At 47.7% G+C, this 25554-nt stretch overlaps 2 protein-coding genes across 5 annotated transcripts in view; one reads left to right on the top strand and one right to left on the bottom strand.

Moving 5' to 3' along the window:
* LOC311530421 (C-type lectin domain family 2 member B-like) lies at positions 1-10282 on the bottom strand. Of its 2 annotated transcripts, none has more exons than XM_084646998.1 (6): positions 10050-10282; positions 7666-7834; positions 4921-5016; positions 2832-3019; positions 2524-2627; positions 1-1654 (listed from the first exon to the last, which is right to left on the bottom strand). In XM_084646998.1, the coding sequence occupies exons 2-6, from the start codon at positions 7751-7753 to the stop codon at positions 1534-1536; spliced, it is 597 nt and encodes a 198-aa protein (XP_084503124.1). In that variant the 5' UTR covers positions 7754-7834; positions 10050-10282; the 3' UTR covers positions 1-1533. The 2 variants fall into 2 exon arrangements, with proteins under 2 accessions (XP_084503124.1, XP_084503125.1); XM_084646999.1 differs by lacking the exon at positions 10050-10282 and adding an exon at positions 8875-9333.
* The window catches only part of LOC311530422 (C-type lectin domain family 2 member B-like), a 24888-nt gene continuing 9028 nt past the window's right edge, over positions 9695-25554 (top strand). Inside the window, exons 1-2 of one of the 3 annotated variants that reach the window (XM_084647000.1) lie at positions 9695-9756; positions 24590-24791. In XM_084647000.1, the coding sequence (XP_084503126.1) occupies positions 24734-24791 (58 nt within the window). In that variant the 5' untranslated portion in view covers positions 9695-9756; positions 24590-24733. Of the gene's footprint in view, positions 9757-10367; positions 10663-22035; positions 22577-24589; positions 24792-25554 lie in introns of those variants that run through there. The other 2 variants (XM_084647002.1, XM_084647001.1) reach the window with 2 other exon arrangements.

Genomic DNA, 25554 nt, shown 5'->3' on the forward strand with positions numbered 1-25554 from the left:
ATGAGGTTGTTTATTTATACAAAGTGCAAAAGAGTACAAACATGGATTTACAGACAAAGGTTTAAGCAGCGCCTGTATTCTTATTCACAAGCGTTTCTCAAGTATACAGAATACTGTAGCCCATTAGTGGGTTCACTGAGCCAGGGCGAAATAGGGAGAGTCCCCCAAAGTCTCTCCCAAGATAGGCAGCTTGTGGGAGGCTCGCTGGGATGACGGATGCTGAAATTAAGCCCTGACTCTTGCCTTTTCACAGTTTGGTCTCGGCATTATTGCGAACACCCTGATTTCCTACATTTCCTTAAATAGCTACTTTACACCACTGCAGAACGGGTGTAAGACTGGGTTTGTACCTACAAATCAGATCGGCCTAGCGGCATCGCTCAGGGCTGGGAAAAATTTTACACCCTGTGCACTGTAGTACGGTCGACTGTAGATGTAGCTTGACAGAAGAATTCCCTCAGAGAGGTTGATCAAATACACCCCCGGCAAAATTCCTTCTCTCGCTGTCACTCAGTCTCAAACTTCTGAGAGAGACAAGGTGGGGGAGGGAATGTCTTTTATCCTGGGCCCAACACAGCTACAACACGCGACAAGGGAAGATATCGAATTTTGCCGCCTCTGTGGAAACTCCACAACACGAAGAAAAAGGAAGCAAAGCTTAAAGAAGTTAATGGGCGACAGGGGACGGATCACTTAATGATTGCCCTGTTCTGTTCTTTCCCTCTGAAGCACCTGGCATTGGCCACTGTCGGAAAACAGGACCCTGGGCTAGATGGACGTTTGGTCTGACCCAGTATGGCTGTTCTTATATTCTAAGTTGGTCCAATAAAAGTCATTACCTCCAGGTTCTAAGACACTTGGATGGGAGTTTCAAAAGCATCTGTCTAAAGGCTTTTAAATGACTGGATAACCCTTTTGGGAACGAATTCCTACTGAGGTTAATCAACCCATCACCTCTAGAAAGGAGAGATCAGACTCTGCTGTGTAGGATACAAACACATTAAGAAATAAACAGAGACAAGGGCTGCATTTAAGCATGCGGCAGTAGGAAGCCCCAGCCATTCTGCTCGGATGCTGTATCCCTTTTCCACGGCATCCCCTGTTTGGGGCTGCGAGGTTCTCTGGGCGAGTCTTACTGAAGTTTGTTTGGACAGCAGCCAGCAAAATGGGGCCCCTGACCTTGATTGGAGCCTCCGGGTGCCACTGTGATGTAAATATCCTCAGAGAAGGGATCAGCAGCAAATCACTCAGCGGCACCGTTTGCACCCCGGCCACCAGCACCCAACGTAGCACCGAAGAGTCAGCTCTGCATTGCTCTTCTCCTGGAGCAGCCCTTCGGCAGCAAGGAAATGCTTCCTTCAACCGCAGCCCGGAGTCTGGAACTCTGCAGATGACCGCAGCAGTGACGTGGCTCCTCCCGTTGCAACATATGCCGATAGCGCAGCAGCAAAAGCAGATCGGAAGTCCAACAAGCCTGACCTGGCCAGTCCCACCCAGGTCGGGCACCGAACGCCGCGGCCCGCCGGCTTTTCCCTAGCCCTTCGTGTACGCGTCGCGTTGGGCACAGATCCAGTTGCGCAGCGTGTGGCACCACGAGGAGCCGACGGCCTTGTCGTTCAGATAGGCGCAGCGGCCGTCGGCTCGGATTTCAAACCTGCAACACAAGCGCCGTGGGGCCGTGAGTCACGGCGGAGCATTCTGCGTGGCGCAGCCGAGGAAAGCAGGCAGCAACGGGGCCTTAATTACCCTGCTCTCCACTGCTCTCCCCCACGCTGCCTGCCCGCTGCATCTGGGCCCCGCATCCCCTTGTGATGTGTTTGAATGTCAAACTCAGTTCATTTCATGATGTCCTCTCATGTGGAGCACGCAGCCCTGGGGTTAGCAGTGGTATGTCCCTAATGCAGGCAAAACGTCAGGCCAGATGGGGATCAGACCAAAGGTAGGATGTTTCCAGCTATTCACGCTATTCAATCTGATTGTACCTTCTGTTGCCCCCAACCCTTGGTCTGTCTTGTCTAGTTAGACTGTGAACTCTTTGGGGCAGGGACTGTCTTTCGCTGTGTGTCTGGGCAGCGCCCGGCACAACGGGGCCCTGATCTCGGCTGGGGCAGGGACGGTCTCTCCCTGCGTGTCTGGGCAGCGCCCGGCACAACGGGGCCCTGATCTCGGCTGGGGCCTCTGGGTGCTACCATAATACCAACATCAATACATTTACTTACTCCTAAAAGGTCTCTTGGGCCAGATCGGTTACACAGGGGACATCAGCCAATAACGTTGCTACAACAGTGCAAACAAACGCCCACGTACGGAAAACCCAAGATCCCCTCAAAGCCAGCCCCATTAAACAACGCAGCGCCCCCCAATCCTGCACCGAATAGGAGTTCCAAAATACCATGTCCAGTCTTTTTAATGCCAGAAAAAGATTATCGGTGGTTTAGTCTTCCTACCAATCTTAGACTGGTTCAGATTCAATGCTTATTCGAGTCACATGTGTCCCAACACTTAAAAAGAGAGAAGACTCACAGGTTGTTGAATTCTGCACCATTCGCCCATCTCCAGGGCTCGCCTTCTTCCCTCCGCAGGCCGATCCAGTGCTCGGAAAGGCCTTTATAGCGCAGCATGAAAGCCTTTGTAGAACAAAAAAAGGAAGACGTTATTTCCGGGTGGGTCCCCCTCCCTGTCTCCTGCTGAAGTTGTTCCACGTTGCATAGGACACTTGAACAGTCGCTGGGGCCAGGAGTGTGTGAGACAGACTCTCTAGCCTGGTGGTTGAAGAGACCCAAGTTCAGGTCCCTGCTCCAGGCCCATTTTATAGTCTGGAGGCGTCTCACCTTTTGCTGCAGGGTGTCGATCGTAGCCAGGGAGGCTCCGAAGGAGGAGCAGTTGCTCTGGCTGTAGGTCCAGTTTCCTTCGGCCTCTGAGAAATAGTAACATTTCCGTAGGTACCCAACCCAGCCAGCAGGGCAACAAGGGACAGCAGGGGAGCCCGGAGGATCAAAACCAAGTTTCAGTGCTACCCCTGGGGGAAAAAGAGAGAAAGTAACAGACACAGGGTGACAGAGACACATCTGTTCCTATGCAATTATACGCAGCAGTAAGAATGTCACACATAAGCTTTCCCCCTGAGATTAACGCAGCCCATCCTGTGCCCAGCGCTCATATCTGTATATTTGATTCAGTGGAGAAAAGGATTTTATTTTTAAGAAGAAAAGCATCTGGCTGAAAGTCACAGCAGAAGACTACAAGATCAGCCACACTGGGTCAGATTAATGGTCCATCTAGCCCTGTATCCTGTCTTCAGACATTGGCCAATGCCAGGTGCCCCAGAGGGAATGAACAGAACAGGGAATCAAGTCATCCATCCCCTGTTGTCCAGTCCCCACTTCCGGCAGTTGGATATTCGGAGCTGCATCCCTGATCATCTTGGCTAATAGCCATTGATGAACCTATCCTCCATGAACTTATCTAATTCTTTTTTGAACCCCATTAGATTTTTGGCCTGCACAACATCCCTTAGCAAGGAGTTCCACAAGTTGACTGTGCGTCGTGTGAAGAAATACTGCCTTTTGTTTGTTTTAAACCTGCTGCCTATTCATTTAATCAGGTTACCCCTAGTTCTTGTGTTCTGTGAAGGGGTAAACGATACTTCCTTATTATCTTTCTCCACCCCAGTCATGATTTTACAGACCCCTCTCATATCGCCCCCTTAGTTTTCTATTTTCTAAGTTGAACAGTCCCAGTCATTTTTTATTTCTCCTCGTACGGAAGCTGTTCCTTTCCCCTCATCATTTTTGTCACCATTCTCTGTACCTTTTCCAATTCGAATATAGCTTTTTTGAGTTGAGGTGACCAGAACTGAGCGCCGTATTCAAGGCGTGGTTGTACCACAGATTTACTTCGTGCCATTTAGGATATTTTCTGTCTTATTATCTAATCTCTTTCCTAACAGTTCCTAGTATTCTGTTAGTTTGTTTGACTGTCACTGCACATTGAACGGATGTTTTCAGAGAACTAGCTAAGATGACTCCAAGATCTCTTTCTTGAGTGGCAACAGCTAATTTAGACCCATCATTTGGTATGTATAATTGGGACTGATTTTTTCTAAGGTGAATTACTTTGCACTTATTAACATTGTTTAATACATGCAGGTAGCCTGCACTATTAAAAAAACAACAACAACTAGATAAAGTCCAGCCACAAGAGGGCACCAGAGTCTCATCACAAAACTTTGCACTGACTGGCTCGGAGAAAGGTTTTAACTCAGTGGTGGGCAACCTGCGGCCCATCGGAGTAATCTGATTGCGGGCCGCGAGACATTTTGCTGACATTGACTGTCTGCAGGCACCGCCCCCTGCAGTTCCCAGTGGCCGCGGTTCTCTGTTTCTGGCCAATGGGAGCTGCAAGAAGCGGCGCCTGCAGGCAAAGGGGCGCAGGAATGTGCTGGCTGCCGCTCCCCACAGCTCCCATTGGCCGGGAACAGAGAACTGCAGCCACTGGGAGCTGTGGGGGGCGGTGCCTGAAGACGGTCAATGTCAGCAAAATGTCTCGTGGCCCGCAATCAGATTACCCTGATGGGTGGCCCACCATTGTTTTAACTCATTCCATCTCTCGTTCAGAGGCCTCTTTATTGGATATCGCATCAGATAAAAGATGACCAAGTAACAAAACTAAAGACCTCATTGAAATTTTAACCCTTTCAGGGCAAAAAAGGAGGCTGAGGGACTGGCGCCCGTGAATCATATCACAGAGATGGTTTGAAGGGCAAATGAGGCAGTCATGTTAAGGGCAGTTGGAGCAAGAGTCTTGTATAAATCCACTATGGCTCAACTATCTGAGGCAAGAAGAGAGAAAACCGTGGGATTGCGGCCGCTCCTGGGCCGAATGGAAAACAGAATGGAGCAGGGAGCGCTGAACTCTCACCTGACAAAACCACGATGGCAATGACAGCAGTGGTCAAGAGTATAAAGAGGAATTTACGTGTACAGTGTTTCCAGGGCTTGGCCCAACGCTGAGTACCTGAAAGAGAGAAAGCTGTCAGTTCTCCTGGAGGAGGAGGATGTGAGGACCCAGAGTTATTAATACCAGCATGTCAGCTGTCAGATAGGGCATTTAGTTAAATGGCTCCTGCTTTCTCTCCCTTCTGCTCATTGTTCCGGTCCATTCTCTCTGGCGTTGTGATCCCGAGTATCCCAGGGCTGACTGGCTCCCAACTAACAGGAGAGGGGAATGTGTCTCATTCTGCAGTTTCTTCCCTGCCTGTGCCCCCTACCCAGGATATCAGACTCTCTCTCAGACGTCGAACCCACAAACCTAGTGGCCCTACATTAAGTCAGGATGCTCTGAGACAAGCCATGGTGGGGGGGGGGGGGCGGGGAAGATGCTGGAAATTTGACTCCCTTAGGAGGAGAAGCAGTATACATTTGGTACTAGTGTCCCTAATGAGCAGAGAAATTGCTACAGGATGGAAAATGTTCCCATTCCATATTATAGGGACTGCAGCCATTACAGTATGATAGACGATGTTGATTTACACCTATCCTGCATTAGAAGGCATTTACACAACAGACCAGAAACACCAGTACCAAATAGAGAGAGAAAACAAACTCTCTCATCTCCTACTTGAGATTCCCTTGTTTCTGCATCTCAGGATTGTACTAGCCCTTTTGGCCACAGCGTTGCATGGCGAGCTCACGTTCAGCTGTTTATCCACCATGACCTCCAAATCTTTTTCAGAGTCCCTGCTTCCCAGGAGAGCTTTCCCCATCCAGTAAGCATGGCCTGGGCTCCTTGTTCCCAGATGTACACGCTGACACTGTGCTGTGTTCAAACACCTACTGTTTGCTTGCCCCCAGCTTACGAAGCGCTCCAGATCTCTCTGAAGGAAGAGGGCAGGTCACTGATTCAGAGCGATCTAGATCACTTGGTAAACAAGGGGAACAAATAATTAATAACGGGCTCTTCAGTCTCGCAGCGAAAGATACAACACGATCCAAGGGCTGGGAGTTGACGGTAGACAAAGTCAGGCTGGAAAGAAGGTGTACATTTTTGCTAGTGAGAGTAATTAACCATGGGAACAATTTACCAAGGGTCATGGCGGTTTCTCCATCACTGGCCATTTTTAATTCAAGGCTGAACGTTTTTCTAACAGATCTGCTCTAGATATTATTTCAGGGAAGTTCTCAGGCCTATGCTATACAGGCGGTCAGACTAAATGATCACAATGATCTCTTCTGGCCTTCGAATCTATGAACCTGTAAATTCCTCCTCTACAGCACCTTCAACACAAGGCACCTAGGTTGCTCTATAGACAGCCATGCATTCAAGGGAGGTGTCAGTTTAAAAAATGCCACCATTTGTCCAAAAATTTTCTGAAGAGACTAGTGCTGCAAGCCAGACCTAAGATTCTTGTGAGCGAAAGACACACGCCTCACAAGCGGGGCTGGCTGGCTCGCCCAGCGGTGTGGATACGAACCTGTGTTCCACTATTGCGCGCACCCAACCCTGCCAACTTTGCCGCTGATGTAGCCCAAGTTCACGTGGCCTAGCTTGTGTTCAGACAGCCTGAGAAGCTGTCCCACAATTCCTGGGGTCTGCATGTTCCTGTCCTTCTGTCTCCCATCTTCCCACTTGTCTCCCATGAGCTGGAAGCAACCTGCTGGCTCAAATACAGTCGCTCTGGGTTTAACCCTTCGTTGCCACACAGATGACTTGGTTTGAAACACAGCTCCGCCTACTTTGTTAAAAAAAGCAGAGAAGATGCCTATCAACCAGCATGTCGCAGGATGGACAGAGACGGTCTCCCATAATACGCCACTAACCAAGCCCTAGAACAGCTCTAGCTAGCTGGGCACTAGGAACCCGGGGACGCGCCCCCAGAAGCCACCGTGTCTGACCGGCGTCAGTGCATCCCCAGTATGGATGCAGCTGCCAGGATATACTGCAGGTATGAGGTCTGCATACCGATGCAGTACGGATGCTCTCAGGCGAGTTGAAAAGCACAGGCTTGCATGCTCGAGTACACAGACCCGGGCACCCTATGCAGTAGAGACATCCCCTACGTGAACCAAATTCCTCTTTTGTATGTGCAAATGCAGAATACTGGGCTCGCAATGCCTTGGGTGGATTAACCACACCCACTTCCGTCTTTGGCCGTAAAGAGGGAAAGGAGAGGGCACCAGGGCCAAATCATCATGTGCAGGTGCAATATATGCTCCAGCCCAGAAATGTACGTGAGCCTCCTTAATAACCCACAACATTCCCACAGCTGTCAATAGAGTTGCAGGTACAAAATGAGGTAACAACACATAGGAGAGGGGTTTGGGGTGATCAGATACGCCTGACTGCACATGCAAATGCTGCATCCTCTTTTGAAAGGGCAACCTCAGTATTTAAACAAGGTTACGTCTCTCCTGTGTTATGGAGAGCGTGGACAGAGGGGGGAAAAAATGCAGGTTAACCATGCCGTAAAGCCTCTTCTAATCCTGCCACACATCTAGGCTAAAACATGTTTGTCCTGTCCACTGTCAAGAAGAGTTTTGTTATAACACAGAAGAGCCACAACCATGTTTCAGATTTGTGTCTAAACATGGCTATTCTTCCAGTGTTGATGGGTCTTACATTTGTCTCTCCCTCTACCCTGTACCCGAGCAGCGAGGCTCTGGTTACCTGGTTTTCCTGCCCTCTCTTGATCCCCATTGTTATTAAGAGGGTCCTCAGCAGAATTCTCAGGCTCTTGTCTCTGAGTGAGACGCATGGTCTATGAACACTGGGCTCTGCTCAACTCTCTCTCAGGCTGAAGCTGTGTTTAGAAGAGGAACCGCCGTCATTTGAAGACCTGAAATCCAAGATTTAAGAGTCAGGAAAATACAGTGAGGAGATTTATATACACACAGACCATGAAAAAATGGGTGTTTATCATATACATTGTAAGGAGAGTGATCACGTAAGATGAGCTATTACCAGCAGGAGAGTGGGGTTGGGGGAGAGAAAACCTTTTGAAGTATAATCAAGGTGGGCCATTTCCAGCACATTTCCAGGAATTAACAAGAACGTCTGAGGAATAGTTGGGGGGGGGGGGATAAACAAGGGGAAATAGTTTTACTTTGTATAATGACTCAACCACTCCCAGTCTCTATTCAAGCCTAAGTTAATTGCACTAGTGTAGCTACATTTGCAAACCCCTAAGAAACCTGCTGCACTGGTGCAATTTACACCACTATCTTACCAGGGAAAGGCCTTGTCCACATTCAGCATCACACAATACAAATTATTACAATTCAGTTAAACCCATGGTGCTTTAAAGTCAAACAGCTGCCCACAAAAGGCTCTGCACTGGTTTATTTGATGGCTGGTCCACGATTTAGGCTCTTAGGCTATTGTTATACAAGTAATCAGAGCTGGTTGAAAACTTTCTGACAGAAGAATTTTCCATCAGATAATACTGATTTGTCAAAATCAAAATGTGCTGCAGGACCATTTTGTTTAGGAAAAGAACCAAAATTTTGTTTAGGAAAAAAGATCAAAATGATTCTTGGGGATGAGGTCATGTTTTTGTTTCAATTTTTAATTTTGAAATAATGTTTTTGCTTCAAAATTTCAGATTTTATAGTACATAAATTACACGACAAATTAAAGTTGAAACTGAAACATTTCTATTACACCTGTTAACCATCACTCATACAAGGGAGGCACATGCCACCCGCCCTATGCTCATGGAGACAGGTGTCTCACAAACAGGGAGACTCTCCCAAGCTGTCTTCTCCTTGTATTATCATTGACCAGCATCCCACTGTGCTAGGCGCTGTGCAAACTCAGAAGAAAGAAGACAGCCCCTGCCGCAAAGAGTTTGCAATCTACGCCTTGGGGAATGTCTACCGTTGAAACTCTACAGATGTGCGGCTGCAGCCCTGTAGCATAGACCCTTCCTCAGTGCAGCGTAGAGATTTCCTATTGCGACGGAAGGGGCTCTTCTGTCTCCGTAGTAAATCCACCTCTCCCAGGGGTGGCCGCTGGGTCGACAGAAGAATTCTTCCATCCACCTTGCGAGCTTCGGGTCGGCTTCACGACACAGCACGGGGCGCGACATTTTGCACAGCCTGGAGCGCCGCAGCGAAGCGGACCTAACTCTGTCATGGGGACCAGGGCCTGGGTCGAGCCCGGAGAGTGATATTGGCATAGCTACGCCAACAAGAAGCGTGGGGGGGGGACGGACCCCCCCCCAAACATCCCAGACCGACATAGCGACGCCAATGTTTAACACGCGGCGTAGACGCTACGTCGACAGAAGAACGCTTCTCACGCGGCTAACGTCGTTTTGGGGGACTCCTCCGCTGAGGCCTATTCGCAGCAACACCCCCCCCCGCTTAGACTCTTCCATTAGCAGCCCCCCAATGACCCTCTCCACTTAGGATTCCCCCATTGACCCCCCCCCATAGCAGCCCCTCCCCCTTGGGGTGTCCCCCCTTTTAACCTCCTCCACTTCAGAGTCCCCCCATGAGGAGCCCCCCATGAGCAGCCCCCGCACTTGATCCCCCCCCCCCGCTTTACGGGGCGCCCCCAAGCCGATTCGAAGGGGCAGTGGGGGGGGGGGAAGAGGACCTCTCCCCCGCGCATGCGCTGTGGCGGTTCCGCTTGGCGGGCGAGCGGCGCGGCGTGTCCCCTCCGGCTCGCCGTAGTAGAGGCATATTTGGTTTTTTTTTTTTTTTACTTTCGGGTGTCGCCGCCGCCATTTTACCCAGAGTTTCCTTCGTGGCCGAGGTGAGGATCCATCCGGGGGGGGGTGTCTCCGGCTGCGCAACCCCCCCCCCCTCCCCGATTGCGTGTTGTCGGACGAGCCCCGGCCCCCGCCCCCCCCCATCAGCATCCTGCCGCCTCCCCCGGCTGTGCCCCACCCCCCCACTCCCAGCGGACGGGGCGTCCCTGCCCCCCGAAAGCTCGCGCGCACCCCCGTGTTAAGAGCCCCCCCTCCCCCACCCTTGGGCACAGCCCCCCCCCCCCCCGTGGCGCTCCCCCCATCAGGGTGCAGCCTGCGCAGCGCCCCCCCCCCTCACCTCCCGAGTCAGAGCCAGCGGCGGGGGCTGGATCCGAGGGTGGCCCCCTCCTGGTCCTGGACCCAGGGGCGGCTCCGTCTCTGGAGGGTCAAAATAACTTCAGGCGCCCCCCCCGGCAGGCGCTGGCTGGGCGCGTTGTGTGGGGCTGGCTCCCCCCTGCTCGCCGGCCTGCCGCGCACTGGCCCCAGCCCGGGATGCTGCTCCAGCCCTGGGCCGATGCCTGCTGTGGCTTCCGGCGCCTGGTTCCCCCTAAGACCACAAACCCCCCCCCCCCCCCCCCAAACCAAACCAAACCAAACCAAACCCCCAACGAAAACGAAACCCGTACACACCCGCAACAGCTTTTTGTTTGGCTCTGTCCCCCCAAGTGAACAGAGCAGGATTTGGTTCCCGGGGTGGGGTGGGGGGACAAGGGAGGTCATTCTTTAACACAGGTTTCAGAGGAGCAGCCCTGTTAGTCTGTAGTCGCAAAGAGGAAAGGAGGACTTGTGGCACCTTGGAGACTCACCCATTTACCTGAGCGTCCGCTTTCGTGAGCTACGGCTCACTTCATCGGGTGCATGCCGTGGAAAATACAGACCATGTTTCATACGCACAAACCATGAAAAAATGGGTGATTATCACTACAAAAGGTTTTCTCTCCCCCCACCCCACTCTCCTGCTGGTAATAGCTGATGTAAAGTGATCACTCTCCTTACAATGTGTATGAAAATCAAGGTGGGCCATTTCCAGCACAAATCCAGGGTTTCTCCCTCCCCCCCCCAACCCGCTCTCCTGTTGGTAATAGCTTATCTAAAGTGATCACTCTCCTTACAATGTTCAGAGTAGCAGCCGTGTTAGTCTGTATTCGCAAAAAGAAAAGGAGTACTTGTGGCACCTTAGAGACTAACCAATTTATTTGAGCATAAGCTTTCGTGAGCTACAGCTCACTTCGTCGGATGCATCACTCTCCTTACACTGTATCACTTTAGATAAGCTGTTACCAACAGGAGAGTGGGTTTGTGTGGTGGTGGTGGTGGTGGGCGGGGGGGGAGAGAAAACCTGGATTTGTGCTGGAAATGGCACAACTTGATTATCATACACATTGTAAGGAGAGTGATCACTTTAGATAAGCTATTATCAGCAGGAGAGTGGGGTGGGGGGAGGTATTTTTTCATGCTTTGTGTGTATAAAAAGATCTTCTACGCTTTCCACAGTATGCATCCGATGAAGTGAGCTGTAGCTTACGAAAGCTTATGCTCAAATAAACTGGTTAGTCTCTAAGGTGCCACAAGTCCTCCTTTTCTTTTTGCGAATACAGACTAACACGGCTGTTACTCTGAAAGGGGAAGTAGGTTACCTTGCGTAATGACTTAGCACAGTCATTTAACACAGCGGCTCTCAACCTTTCCAGACTACCGTGCCCCCCTTTCCGGAGGCTGATTTGTCTTGCGTTTCCCTCCCCCCCCTTCCACAAGTTTCACCTCGCTGTAAAACGGCTTGCTTACCGAATCAGACATAAAAACGCTGAAGTGATACTGCCCCCCCCTTACTCAACAATTGCTACCTTTTTCGTTTTTACCGGAAGATTATAAAAAATCGATTGGCAGAGAAGTATTGTCCGTTTCAGTGCATAGCGCATAGAGCGGTATAAACAAGTCGTTGTCTGTCTGAAATTTTAGTTGGTACTGACTCCACTCGTGTTTTTATGTAGCCTGTTGTAAAACTAGGCAAATAGCTAGATGAGTGGGTGTGCCCCCTGGAAGATCTCTGCGTACCCCCAGGGGTACACGCACCTTGGCTTGAGAACCACTGCTTTAACACAGCTGTGCTGGGTCGTGAATGAAGATTTACTGGGTATATAATGACGGCACACAGAGATAGAATCATAGAACTGGAAGGGACCGCGAGAGGTCATCTAGTCCAGTTCCCTGCACTCAAGGCAGGACTAAGTATTCAGCCCTGACAAGTGTTTGTCCAACCTTCTCTTAAAAATCCCCAATGATAGAGATTCCACAAGCTCCCTAGGCAATTTATTCCAGTGCTTAACCACTCAGACAGGAAGTTTTCCCTGATGTCCAACCTAAACCTCCCTTGCTGCAATTTAGGCTCATTGCTTCTTGTCCTGTCAGAGGTTAAGAAGAACAATTTTTCTCCCTCCTCTTGTAACAACCTGTTATGTACTTGAAAACAGTTGTCATGTCCCCTCTCAGTCTTCTCTTCTCCAGACTAAACAAACCCAATTTTTTCAATCTTCCCTCATAGGTCACGTTTTCTGGACCTTTAATAATTTTTGTTGCTTTTCTCTGGACTTTCTCCAATTTGTCCACATCTTTCCTGAAATGTGGTGCCCAGAACTGGACACAATACTCCAGTTGAGGCCTAATCAGCACAGAGTAGAGTGGAAGAATTACTTCTTGTGTCTTGCTTACAACAATCCTGCTAATACATCACAGAATTATGTTTGCTTTTTTTGCAACAGTGTTACACTGTTGACTCCTATTTAGTTTGTGGTCCCCATGATCCCCAGATCCCTTTACGCAGTACTCCTTCCTAGGCAGTCATTTCCCATTTTGTATGTGTGCAACTGATTGTTCCTTCCTAAGTGGAGTACTTTGCATTTGTCCTTCTTGAATTTCATCCCATTTACTTCAGACCGTTTCTCCAGTTTGTCCAGGTCATTTTGAATTTTAATCCTATCCTCCAAAGCACTTACAGCCCCTCCCAGCGTGGTAGCATCCGCAAACTTTATAAGTGTACTCTCTATGCCATTATCTAAATCATTGATGAAGATATTGAACAGAACCGATCCCTGCGGGACCCCGCTCATTATGCCCTTCCAGCATGACTGTGAACCACTAATAATTGCTCTCTGGGAACGGTTTTCCGACCAGTTACGCACCCACCTTATAGTAGCTCCAGCTAGGTTGTATTTCCCTAGTTTGTTAATGAGAAGGTCATGCGAGACAGTATCAAAAGCCTTACTAAAGTCAAGATATACCACATCTACTGCTTCCCCCATCCACAAGGCTTGTTACCCTGTCAAAGAAAGCTATCGGGTTGGTTTGACACGATTTGTTCTTGACAAATCCAAGCTGACTGTTATTTATCACCTTATTATCTTCCTAGATGTTTGCAAATTAATTGCTTAATTATTTGCTCCATTATCTTTCTGGGTACAGAAGTTAAGCTGACTGGTATGTAATTCCCCGGGTTGTCATTATTTCCATTTTTATAGGTGGGCATTATATTTGCCCTTTCCCAGTCTTCTGGAATGTCTCCCGTCTTCCATGACTTTTCAAAGATAATTGCTAATGGCTCAGATATCTCCTCAGTCACCACCTGGAGTATTCTAGGATGTATTTTATAAGGCCCTGGTGATTTGAAGACACCTAACCTGTCTAAGAGTAACAGCCATGTTAGTCTGTATTCGCAAAAAGAAAAGGAGGACTTGTGGCACCTTAGAGACTAACCAATTTATTTGAGCATAAGCTTTCGTGAGCTACAGCTCACTTCATCGGATGCATACTGTGGAAAGTGTAGAAGATCTTTTATACACACAAAGCATGAAAAAATACCTCCCCCCACCCCACTCTCCTGCTGGCAATAGCTTATCTAAAGTGATCACTCTCCTTACAGTGTGTATGATAATCCGCTGGAAATGGCCCAACTTGATTATCATACGCATTGTAAGGAGAGTGATCACTTTAGATAAGCTATTGCCAGCAGGAGAGTGGGGTGGGGGGAGGTATTTTTTCATGCTTTGTGTGTATAAAAGATCTTCTACACTTTCCACAGTATGCATCCGATGAAGTGAGCTGTAGCTCACGAAAGCTTATGCTCAAATAAATTGGTTAGTCTCTAAGGTGCCACAAGTACTCCTTTTCTTTTTGCTAACCTAAGTAATTTTTGACTTGTTCTTTTCCTATTTTAGACTCCGATCCTACCTCATTTTCACTGGCATTTACTACGTTAGATGTCCAGTCGCCACCAACCTTCTTGGTGAAAACTGAAACAGGGAAGTAATTAAGCACCTCTGCCATTTCCACATTTTATGTTATTGTCTTGCCTCCCTCATTGAGTAACGGGCCTACTCTGTCCTTGGTCTTCCTCTTGCTTCTAACGTATTTGTAGAATGTTTTCTTGTTACCCTTTATGTTTCTAGCTAGTTTGATCTGTTTTGTGCCTTGGGTTTTCTAATTTTGCCCCTACATACTTGTGTTATTTGTTTATATTAATCCTTTGTAATTTGACCAAGATTCCACTTTTTGTAGGACTCTTTTTTGAGTTTTAGATCATTGAAGATCTCCTGGTTAAGCCAGGGTGGTCTCTTGCCAGACTTCCTCTCTTTCCTACGCAGTGGGATAGTTTGCTCTTGTGTCCTTAATAATGTCTCTTTGAAAAATTGCTAACTGTCTTCAATTGTTTTTCCCCTTAGACTTGCTTCCTATGGGATTTCACCTAACAACTCCCTGAGTTTGCTAAAGTCTGCCTTCTTGAAATCCATTGTCTTTATTGTGCTATTCTCCCTCCTACCATTCCTTAGAATCAGGAACTCAACCATTTCATGATCACTTTCACCCAAGTTGCCTTCCACTGTCAAATTCTCAGCCAGTTCCGCCTTATTTGTCAAAATCAAATCTAGAACAGCCTCCCCCTTAGTAGCTTTCTCCTCCTTCTGAAATAAAAAATTGTCTCCAATACATTCCAAGGACTTGTTGGATAATCTGTGCTCTGCTGTGTTGTTTTCCCCACAGATGTCTGGGGAGTTGAAGTCCCCCATCACCACCAAGTCCTGGGCTTTGGATGATTTTGTTAGTTGTTGAAAAAAAGCCTCACCCATCTCTTCTTCCTGGTTAGGTGGTCTGCAGTAGACCCCCTACCATGACATCACCCTTGGTTTTTACTCCTTTTATCCTTACCCAGAGACTTTCAACAAGCCTGTGTCTTATTTCCATCTCAAGCTCCGTCCGAGTGTATACATTTTTAATACATAAGGCAACACCTTTCCCCCTGCCTGTCCTTCCTGAGCAAGCTGTACCCTTCTATACCAATATTCTAGTCACGCATATTATCCCACCAGGTCTCCGTGATGCCAACTATGACATAGTTGTGTTTATTTACTAGCATTTTGAGTTCTTCCTGCTTATTCCCCATACTTCTCGCATTAGTATACAGACATCTAAGATACTGATTTGATTCCCCCCCCTTTATCCCTGCTAAAATAGCCCATGCTCCCCCCAAATTCTGACCCTTCTCCCAGGTCTCCATGTTTTTTACTTACCTGTGGGCTTTGGTCACCCGCCCCCTTTAAAGCCCTCCTCACTAGGTAAGCCAGTCTGTATCCAAATATGCTCTTCCCCTTCCTCGATAGGTGGACCCCATCTCTGCTTAGCAATCCTTCTTCCTGGAACAGCATCCCATGGTCAAGGAAGCCAAAGTCCTCCTGTCAACACCATCCTCACAGCCAGATATTCACCTCCAGGATGCATCTGTCTCTGCCAAGGCCCCTACCCTTGCTGGAAGGACTGAAGAGAGCACACACCTGCGCTCCCAACTCGCTCATCCTTATTCCCAGAGCCCTGTTGTCACTTCTGATCTGCTGAGGGTCCTACCTCAGATACCCCAACTGAGCTCGGGGTCTCCCTTGTGCTGTGCAATTTACAAATACCTAGTGGCTATTAAAGTTCAAAAACAATTTAGTTAGTGCAGAGCTGAAGCTATCGGCTGCCTTCCCAGAACATCAAGTTCTGCAGAACTCCGACTTGTGAAAACCAAGAAAGGCAGCATTAAGATACACGTTTGAGTCCACGGGCGCTTGTGACATGCCCTTTGTTGTAAACCATACGCGCCCACTCTGTGGGTGCTCCAGTCCTGGAGCACCCGTGGAGAAAAATTAGCAGGTGCTCAGCATCCACCGACAGTCAAGCTCCTCCTCCCAGCGCCTTTTGCCCAACCACGGCCCCTGCTGATCACCTCCTCCCCCTCCCGCCCACCGCAAACAGCTGTTTTGCAGCATTCAGGAGGCTCCGGGAGGGAGGGAGAGGCGGGAAGAGGCAGAGCGGGGACAGGGGCTTGGTAGAAGGGGTGGAGTGGGAGCAGAGCCTGAGGCGGAGGGTCGAGCACCCCCTGGCTAGAGGGGAAGTGGGCGCCTATGTTGTAAATGATCAACATTTCTCACTTAGAAGACAGCACAGTCATTTCAATCTTGGTTTACACCACAAAAGCACCACTAAAAAAGATGAATCACTTCCAGTCAGCTGATTCACAAATCACTAACATGTAGGAAGTCAAAGGGACTCATTTCATAACCAGCCTCTAGTTTGTAAAGAGCATGGAACAGCATGTTTTTTTTAAATTGTGTTAGCTAACATGGTAAAATCCTATGTGGGCAGTTTGTGGTGGTTTTCACACACATTAACAGCCCTGGGGGAAATGTGTGACCAGTTAATGCGTGACAACAACTGTCTTGTCCACACTCGCATTTTACCAAACGTTAGCCAACATGGTGGTAAACCCTTTTTTCCTGGTGAAGCCAAGGCCATGGTGTGACTTAGAAATGTAGGGCTGAAAGTGACCTTGAGACGTCACCTAGTCCATTCCCCCAGCCTGAGGCAGGACCAGGTAAACCTAGACCATCCCTGACAGGTGTTTGTCCAGCCTGGTCTTAAAAACCTCCAATGAGGGGGATTCCACAACCTCCTTTGGTAACCTGTTCCAGAGCTTAACTACCCTTAGAATTAGAAAATTGCTTTTAATATCCAATCTAAATCTCCCTTGCTGCCGAGTAAGCCGATTCCTTCTTGTCCTACCTTCACTGGACATGGAGAGCAGTTGATCACCGTCCTCTTTATAACAACCCTTAACATATTTGCAAACTTCTTCTTTTCTCAAGACTACACGTGCCTAGTTTTCTTAACCTTTCCTCAACAGTCAGGTTCTACTTGCTCAGGACCCTCCAACAAAGGACTCTCTTCCCAACCCCCAGCCACCTCCCCATCGTCAGCTGGGACAGAGAGGGAATCCAGACGTGAGCAGCGCTCTGTGCTGGGGGGAAAGGAAACCCCAGAAAGAGGAATGAGAAGCGGGGGGAGAAGGAGAAGTTTGTGGTTCCAAATGAACTGAAGGACAAATGTTTGTTTTCATGTTTTTTAAACACGTGGTGTTAGTAAGTAAAACCGCGAAGTGTGGATTCATTTAAACACTTGGTGTTAGTAAAACCACTAGGTGTGGGTTCATTCAAACAAAATCTCGCTGTTGCGCTCTCTCTCTCTCTCACACACACACACAAACTCTCTCAAATCAACAAACTGAAGGGAAAAAGGAAGGTGGGTGGGATGCTTTTTTGGTTCGATAAATGGCTTGAAATACAACTGAGACCTCCAGGCCGCTTGTGCCAAATGGAAAGGGGAATGTATTATGTCTTGCAAAAGGATTTGTGTAGAGTTTGGATTTGGTTGCTTTCTAAAATCTTGTATGATTACGACATTTATCCCCCAAGGTCATTTGCCTTCTTGAAGCTTATGTGGGCGTTTTGTTTTTACTGCTTAAGTTCCGACCCTGCAGTGCTTCAGCGAACCCTCGTGCCTGAAATCAGCAAGCTACTGTGCGCTCACTGAAATCAGCAAACTTCTGTGTGCCTACAAAGAACTCATTGCAGGATTGGAGTGGCAGGTGTTTAAAGGCTGATCTTGTGTTCAGATGACAAACCAAACAAGTTTTTTTGATTGAGAAAAATTTTAGAACAGGGGACTGTTTCCCCTTCCCCCCCCCCCTTTTTTTTTTTACTGTGCTCCTTGTAAGGGTGATAAAGAATGAGTCATCCAGGCTACTCTGAAACCACAAACCACATGCAAATGTTGTTTCAATGCAAGATTGCGAAGAGTATAAAGTCAACATGATAGCCTTCCTCCACACATCTGCAAAAATCACTTTTAAACGTGGTTGTGGCCCAAGTGTAGTGTAACATGCTGTTTTTTCTTTCCAGTGTGGAGAGAAGAAAATTATGTTGAGGAAGATAAATTATTTCTCTAAGCCAGCATTTCCCAAATGCGGCCACTATGGCCGCATGCGGCCACCAGGGGCTTTTCTTGCGGCCACAGCCTCCTGAGGGGAGAGTAAAGCAGCAGCCCCTCTCCAGCAGTGGTTGGGCCCTTGCCACCTCTGGAGTCAGGAAAGCTAGAGGAGCAGACAGTCGGTGTGAATTCTCCATCTTCCACGGGGTGGTGGGGTTGGGCTTCAGCCGTGGGGTGGTGGTTGACAGGCTCCACCCATGGGGCTTTGGGCTCCATTCCCTGGCTGTGAGGTGACTGGCTCTGGCCCCGAGCTCACCCTCCCCAATCACCCCTGGATCCTGCTGCCTCCCCCAGGGCCCCATCGCCCCACTGCCTCCATAACTACTTCCCCATCCAGGTCTTAATTTGTCTCTGGGCTTGCCGGGACTGAAAAGTGATATTTGTATGAAAAGTGATATTTGATATTCACTTGCTGTGAAAAGTGATATTTGTATGTTTGTTAATATCACTTTTCACAACAGACTTACTAGCTAGCAAGTCTTTTTAAAAAGCAACCCAAAAAAAGCAAAAGAAACAACAAGAAAAAAGACAAGACCGTACAAAGCTCCTCGTGTTTCTATTTTGTTTAGGTCCAGCAAAGAGTAGAGACAACTGTACGTTTTTTATTACTGAGTCTGCAAAAAAAACCCTACATAAATAAATTACAATGATTTGGACATGTATATGTGGATATTTATTTGTTTTTCTTAAAGTTAAGTAAGTATTTTAGGAAAAATTGTCAGAGCAGCCACCAGCAAGAGTTAGTGGCCACACTCCGAGGCCACAAAAACATTTCTTGGGAGATCTCCTGCTTTAAGCCCTTGTTTACACTGGAGGACTGAACAGAGACAAACCCAGTTGCAGCCCCAGGCCAGAACTTGCTCAATGTTTAAGCCTGTACCTGTGATCCCTCTTGTGTCTGCATCGTTCCCAGCCCTGCTCCTGCTTTGTTGCAGTCCTGCTCCGGTACACTTCAGCCCTGCTCCCCTGCTTGGTTCCTGAACCTAGCTCTGACCCTTGGCGCTGACTCCAGCTCCGACCACTAGGCATGACGTGACAGTGCCATGGGCTGTGACAAAAAGAAGGAGACAGGAATAGATGAGAGAGAACACAGTGAACGAGAAGGCAGCCATCCTGCTGGAACATGACATGAAGGGACATCAGAGGGGGCAATCCCTAAACAAAACCAAACAACAACAAAAAATAAATCCATTCACTCAGCTCTACTGTAGGATTCAACTGGCTCTTCCGCTCCCGGACTTGTGTGTCTGTGAGGGCGCGGCCAACAAATCTCTCTTGGAATTTATCTAAACAAACAAAGCGGCCTCTAAAACTGTTGGATTTACATAGCAGACAGGTAGGTGACATTTTAGGACATAGGCTTTTGTTACAACATTCTATCCAGGTTTTTATCCCTTGGGATCACTGATCTTGCAGAGCCTTCCAGAAGTGATATGTGACTCGCGACATCTGGCGCCAAACGGATAAATAGAAAAGCTATTTTAGACTGTAGTTTCGCGCTTGCATTCTTCAGTGATGGTGGGGGACCCTAGCCTGGATGTATACCTTACGTGGCGTACTTTGCATAAGGTTTATCACGAGTTGTGCAACAGTGGTGACACGTTACATTTTTGTAAACAGGAAGCGTGTTTCTTTTCTACAGCGTCACAAGCAGCGCAAGGTATAAAGGTGCCCTGGCCCTGCTCTACGCATAAAAATTAGGTTGACCTAGTTACGTTGCTTGTATGTATAAAATTTCACACCCTGTTGTGGCGTGGTTAGGTCACTATGAACGCGGCGAGGTCCATATGGACGCTACTATGGACGCCATATGGACGCCACTATGGACGCAGTGAAGAAGAGTTCTCTTGTCCCTCTAGCTGCTCCTTCTCGGAGGCGAGGGCTACCTACATTGATGGAAAAACCCCTTGTGTCGTTGTAGAAAACGTCTGCAGTACCAAGGTACAGCTGCAGTGACAGCTGCGCTCCCGTAGCCACTGCAGTGTAGACGTACGGTAAGTTTTAAGGGTACCATAGGCACTGACTCTGGGGGGGCTCCCGGGCTGGAGCACCCCCGGAAAAAAAAAGTGGGTGCTCAACAGCCACCCACCGATCAGCTGTTTGGAGGTGGATGGGAGCTGGGAGTCGCTGGAGGGAGGTGGGAAGCGAGGGTGGGGTTAGGGATATAAAAGTCAGCCAGTTAACCGGTAAGCATCAGTCTTATCGGTAAGGTATTCTGGTTAACATTTAAACTCCACGGCGGGATTCCACTGCCAGCCCCACGCCATGGATCCATGCTTCTGCTCCCCGCCCACACCAGGATCCCAGTTGCCAGCCCTGCCCCCGGGGTTCCAGATGCCAGTCCTGCCCCCAGGGCTCTGCACAAGGTGGCAGCCGGTACCCTACGTGCAGGGCCAGCGATGGAGTCCCCAGCACGGGGCCAGCAGTGAGTGGAATACCCGGGGACGGGGCGGCAGAAGAGCCCTGGGTGTGGGGTCGGCAGCTGGGACCTCGGGCGCGGGGTCAGCAGCTGGGACCCTGTGCGGAGGGCAGCAGCAGAGCCCCAGGCACGCAGCGCGGCAGCCGGGATCCTGGGCACGCAGGGCGGCAGTGGAGCCTAGTGGTTAAACGTTTAACTGGGACAGTTTTACTAGTTTAGACATTTACTTTTTTAAAACACTAGTTACATCCCTAGGCAGGGCACACTTGGGGAGAGGGCACAGTGGGGCCTAAGGGGAGGGGCAGAGGCAGAGCGATGGTGGGGCTTTGGGGGAAGGGGTGGAGTGGGCGCAGGGCCTTGGGGCACCCACCGGAAAAGAAGAAAGTCGGCGCCTGTGAAGACTACACCAGGCCTTATTCTGGAATAAGAGTATCCGCAACAGAAATTATATCTGTATCAGTTTCACTCTACTTATATAACTGGGAAAAATTTTCTGTGTAGACAAGAGTCATGTTTACAGTACAGACCTTTGCCGGCATAGCTGTCGGTTTGGGGTGCATAGATGCAGTTATATGAGCCAAACGATGCTTTTACTGGTGCAGCTTGTTTTGCTCATGCGGGGTGGAATAAGCTAATAACTACAAAGCTGTGCTTTTAAGGGTCAGCTTTTTTCATTGGAAAATACCGGGGTGGATTTGATTTAAATCATGAGTCAGGAAGACTCGATTGAATCATGGTTTTCTACATAAAAGTGCATTCTTGTTGGTGGTTATAACCTTAATACATATTCTTCACAACTCAGAGGTAGATGTCGGTTTCATTTTTAGAAGGTACACATGATCCATTTTTAAACCGTGATTTATTCTGAATAAGAGTTTTACAGCTATCTCAGAAAAGGAATGATTGTTTGGTTATTTCATTTACCAAAGGTAATTGAAGCAGATATTTATGAAGTCATTGGGAGGTGAACTATCTCCAATTCAACATGTTAATCATTAATTATTTGGAGGATTTTCTTGCCAGACTGTATTAGGAGGAGAACATCACCAGACAGACATTTCAATTGTTTTATTTAACTAAAACAACCACGTTATGTATTCTGGATTTTTTTCTTCAACAGCAAACATAATATTTTAACACAACAAGCATATGAATTTTTGAATTTAGTTAAACATTCAAGGTTTTTAAAATCAGGTTTGTTTTTGTTAAAATTGTTTTTAACTAAAATAGTTAAATGAAATATAATGCCTGTCTTACCCACAGGTAGAGGGACTTCATTAAAATATTCCCAAACTGGATTCCCAAATCTGATTTGGTGCCCCTGAAACATTTTGTGAATTTGTGTTGATTTCACTGAATTGTTTTAATTGCGTGGGTGGGGAACAAAAATTCCAAAACAAATCAGAAGTTTCATTTTGACAGTTTTTCAAAAGGACACACTTTGCTTAGTTTGAAACTTGTTTGTTTTGGGTTCAAAATCCCCCCCCCCCTTTTTTTTAAGAACGTCAATCAAATGTTTAAAAAAAGTTCAACGTTGAAACAAGCTGAGCTGAAACAAAAGGAATTACTTTGTGGAGGGTCTCTAGCCTGTGTTATGCAGGAGGTCAGAATAGATAATCACATTGGTCCCTTCTGTAATTCCCCCCACCCCGATTTTTTTAAGAATTGCCAGCAAATCAAAAAAATCTGTTATTTGCCGAGCTCTAGCTGTAGTTGGTTCCTGTGGTTTTCAGTCAGCGTTTCTAGTCCACTGTCGTTCAAGCTCAGAAAGTCTTTTTCAGTTTCAGCCTCTGTGGCTGGCAGTTCCCCTTCTCTTGTGCTCCCAAAAGGGCAAGGGGGTACATTTACCACTACAGTAGACTCCTGATTGGTGGCAGGTTGCTGTGTTGTTGAATGCTCTCTCACGGCTTTCTCGCTGGTTTACATGCGTGGCAACTCCTCCCCCAATTAGGGTGTTTTGCCCAGTTACCAGCGTGAGACTGAACATCACTTGCACAATTCTCTCCCAGTGGAGCAGTTCTTCTAGATTCAGAGTTGATGCTGCAGGAAACAGGGTGAGTTATGATTCGTATATTAGGAGACTAGTGGGAGGGGGTCTGAGGGGAAGGCAGGGAATGGAGTGCAGAGGGGTGAAAAGAAGAGTTCTGAGAGGGAAATGCAGGGGTGGGAGGGTGATGAGGTGGGAAAGTTGGTGTAGCATCCAAAGAAGAGCTGGGTGAAAGGAAGTTTTGGGTGGGGGACAGTTAGACAGCTGTAGATTTTGGGGGTAATTTTGTATAGTCAAAAATCCAGTTTCTATGGGGGAAAAAGTTATGATGGAAAATATTCGACTGGCCTTATCAATTTCATGTAACGATCCAGAACATTCTGGTGCGTTCTTGCTTGGCAAGGGAGACATAGCTGCGTGTAACGCTGACACGCAGTGGAGAATTCCAGCATTGCAACCTGGTGATAGGGAAAATGTTGGTAAATTGGTAAGCTTAGTACTAACGAGCACCCGAGGAGAAAACACTGGGTTGGGAAGAAAGAGTTCAGCCTGAGAGGGACGGTGCACTGTGGCCTAGCGAGCAGTGAACTAGACTGGAATTTGCAAGACCTGGGTTCTATTCCGGGCTCTGCTGCGTGACCACAAGTCAGTCACTTCTCTCAGTGCCTTAGTGTTCCCCCCTCTGTACAATGGCAGTAGTGAAACCAAAGTGCTTGGAGATCTTCTTAAGGTAAGAGCCAGGTATTACAAGATGAAGACTAGTCTTGTGGCTAAGACTGGGACTCAAAAGACCTGGGGTTCAATTCTTGACTCTGCCATAAACTCCAGGTGTGCCGTTGGACCAATCAGGTAGAGCAAAATTTTCAAAAATGACACCGGCACCAGGAGCAAGAGATTTTGAAAAGTATTTAGACACCTACAAATGCAGATAGGTGCCTAGTGGTATTTTCAAAAGCGGGTTAGGCCCCTAACTTTCGTTTAACTTGGGCTTCCATTTTCCAACCTCTTACTAACTCCCACTGAAATCAATATGAGTTAAGCACCTAAATACCTTTGAAGATCTGGACCTCAAAGAACAACCCAGATGTCTGTCCTCTCACTGCCCAAAACACACTTTTTCTTCCCAAATACAGATTTTTGGTAAAGGAAAATTTCAGCACCTGTGATGAATATCTCAGAAGTTACGAGTGACTGAAAATTGGTAGGGAAAGGTGATTAGAATGGAAACAGGTTTGCGACCTCAATTACAACAGCACTAGTAAATGCTCACGAAGACAAAATATTGTTGCTGGTAGAACAAATCCATTTTTCTTTAAACTCAGCCCCCGAATTCTCCTTTGGCTAATTGTGGCAGTGCGGCCAACAGATTGACTCATGCTGGGCTGTATTAACAACGTGCAGTTCTGGGGTGTATTAACAGGAGGGTTGTACGTAAGACATGGGAGGTAATTGTTCCGCTCTACTCAGCACTTGTGGGGCCTCAGCTGGAGTATTATGTCCAGTCTGGTGCACTGCACTTTCAGAAAGATTGGAGAGAATCCAGAGGAGAGCAACAAAAAAGATCAGAGGTTTAGAAAACATGACGCATGAGGAAATGTTGAAAGAATTGGGCATGTTTAGTCTAGAGAAGAGATGGCTGAGGGGGGACTTGCTAAGAGTCTTCAAATACGTAAAAGATTATTAGAAGGAGGATGGTGATCAATTGGTCTCCAAGCCTTCCAGAGGTAGGACAAGAAATAATAGGCACAGTCTGCAGCAAGGGAGAGTTCGGTTGTCTATTAGGATAAACTTTCTAATTCTAATGATAGTTAAGCGCTGAAATAGGTTACCAATGGAGGTTGTGGAATCCCCAGGTTTTTAAGAATAGGTTAGACAAACACCTATCGGGATGGTCTAGGTTTACTTATTCCTGCCTCAGCATGCAGGGATGGACTAGACTAGATGACCTCTTCAGGTTCCTTCCAGCTCCTTATGATTCTATGCTGCCGAAAATATTTCAATTTATTTGTCTTGAAAGTTTAAATTAATTGCATCCAGTGAACTCTTGTCTGTTTTCTTTTATCGTCTGGTATAAAAACAGAGCAGACTATGACTCAAGTGGAGAAACCTTAGGAAGAAAAGACCCTGAAGCCAGAACTGTCACAGCTGATCGGGAGTAATTCTATATCAGTGAAAGAGTTGGTTGGGACACACGGATAGCTCGCTTCCCAGACGGAGAGGAAAGATGGAGAAAACGAATTCTCATTCTGTAAAGGTGCAACGTTGCAACTCGTTTGAAAAGGGTAATGGGATGGGCATTCCTTCCTCTTTCTTTCTGGGGACATGGGGAGTAAAGCGTGTTGTAAAGGATTAGACCCTGAGCATCTGGGAAGGTTTGAACAGCCGATTTTTCAGAGGAAGCAGGAGCCAGCCAGAGGTGGCATAGAACATACGTATTTTTAACACATGCTAAGCTAGTTGAGTCAAAGCCTAAACTTCCCTGTAGGCTTCAGCTCCATCATCTTAGCATGTGTCAAAGTGCAAATTGTTGTCTTTCCTTGATTAGAACTTTAGGAGATGGTTAGCTAGCTCAGTCTAATTGGCATGGCCTGACGTCACACCTCGAAATCCTAATCTAGACAGGGCTACGGAGTTAGGAGGGGTCTGCTATTTTGGGTCAGATCCATAGATGGTGTAAATTAGCATAGCTGCATTGAAGGTATAGAGCTACACCGATTTTGTGGGGCTGGGCCATATTTTCTTCTCTTATTAAACAAAAGCCAGTTGTTGCCAAGATACTCCAAGCAACAGCCCTTGAAACTTAACCTAGGCAGAAACACCAGGAACACCTGAATAGCCAGACTTATCTTCTAATGCAGGGGTCGGCAATCTTCGGCACGTGGCCCATCAGGGTAATCCGCTGGCGGGCTATGAGACATTTTGTTTACGTTGACCATCCGCAGGCATGGCTCCCTACAGCTCCCAATGGCTGCGGTTCGCCATTCCTGGCCAATGGGAGCTGCGGGAAGCGGTGCAGGATTACCCTGATGGGCTGCTTGTCGAAGG

Source organism: Lepidochelys olivacea (genome assembly GCF_965140295.1).
Source record: "Lepidochelys olivacea isolate rLepOli2 genome assembly, chromosome: 14".
In the NCBI taxonomy this organism is placed as follows: Eukaryota; Metazoa; Chordata; order Testudines; family Cheloniidae; genus Lepidochelys; species Lepidochelys olivacea.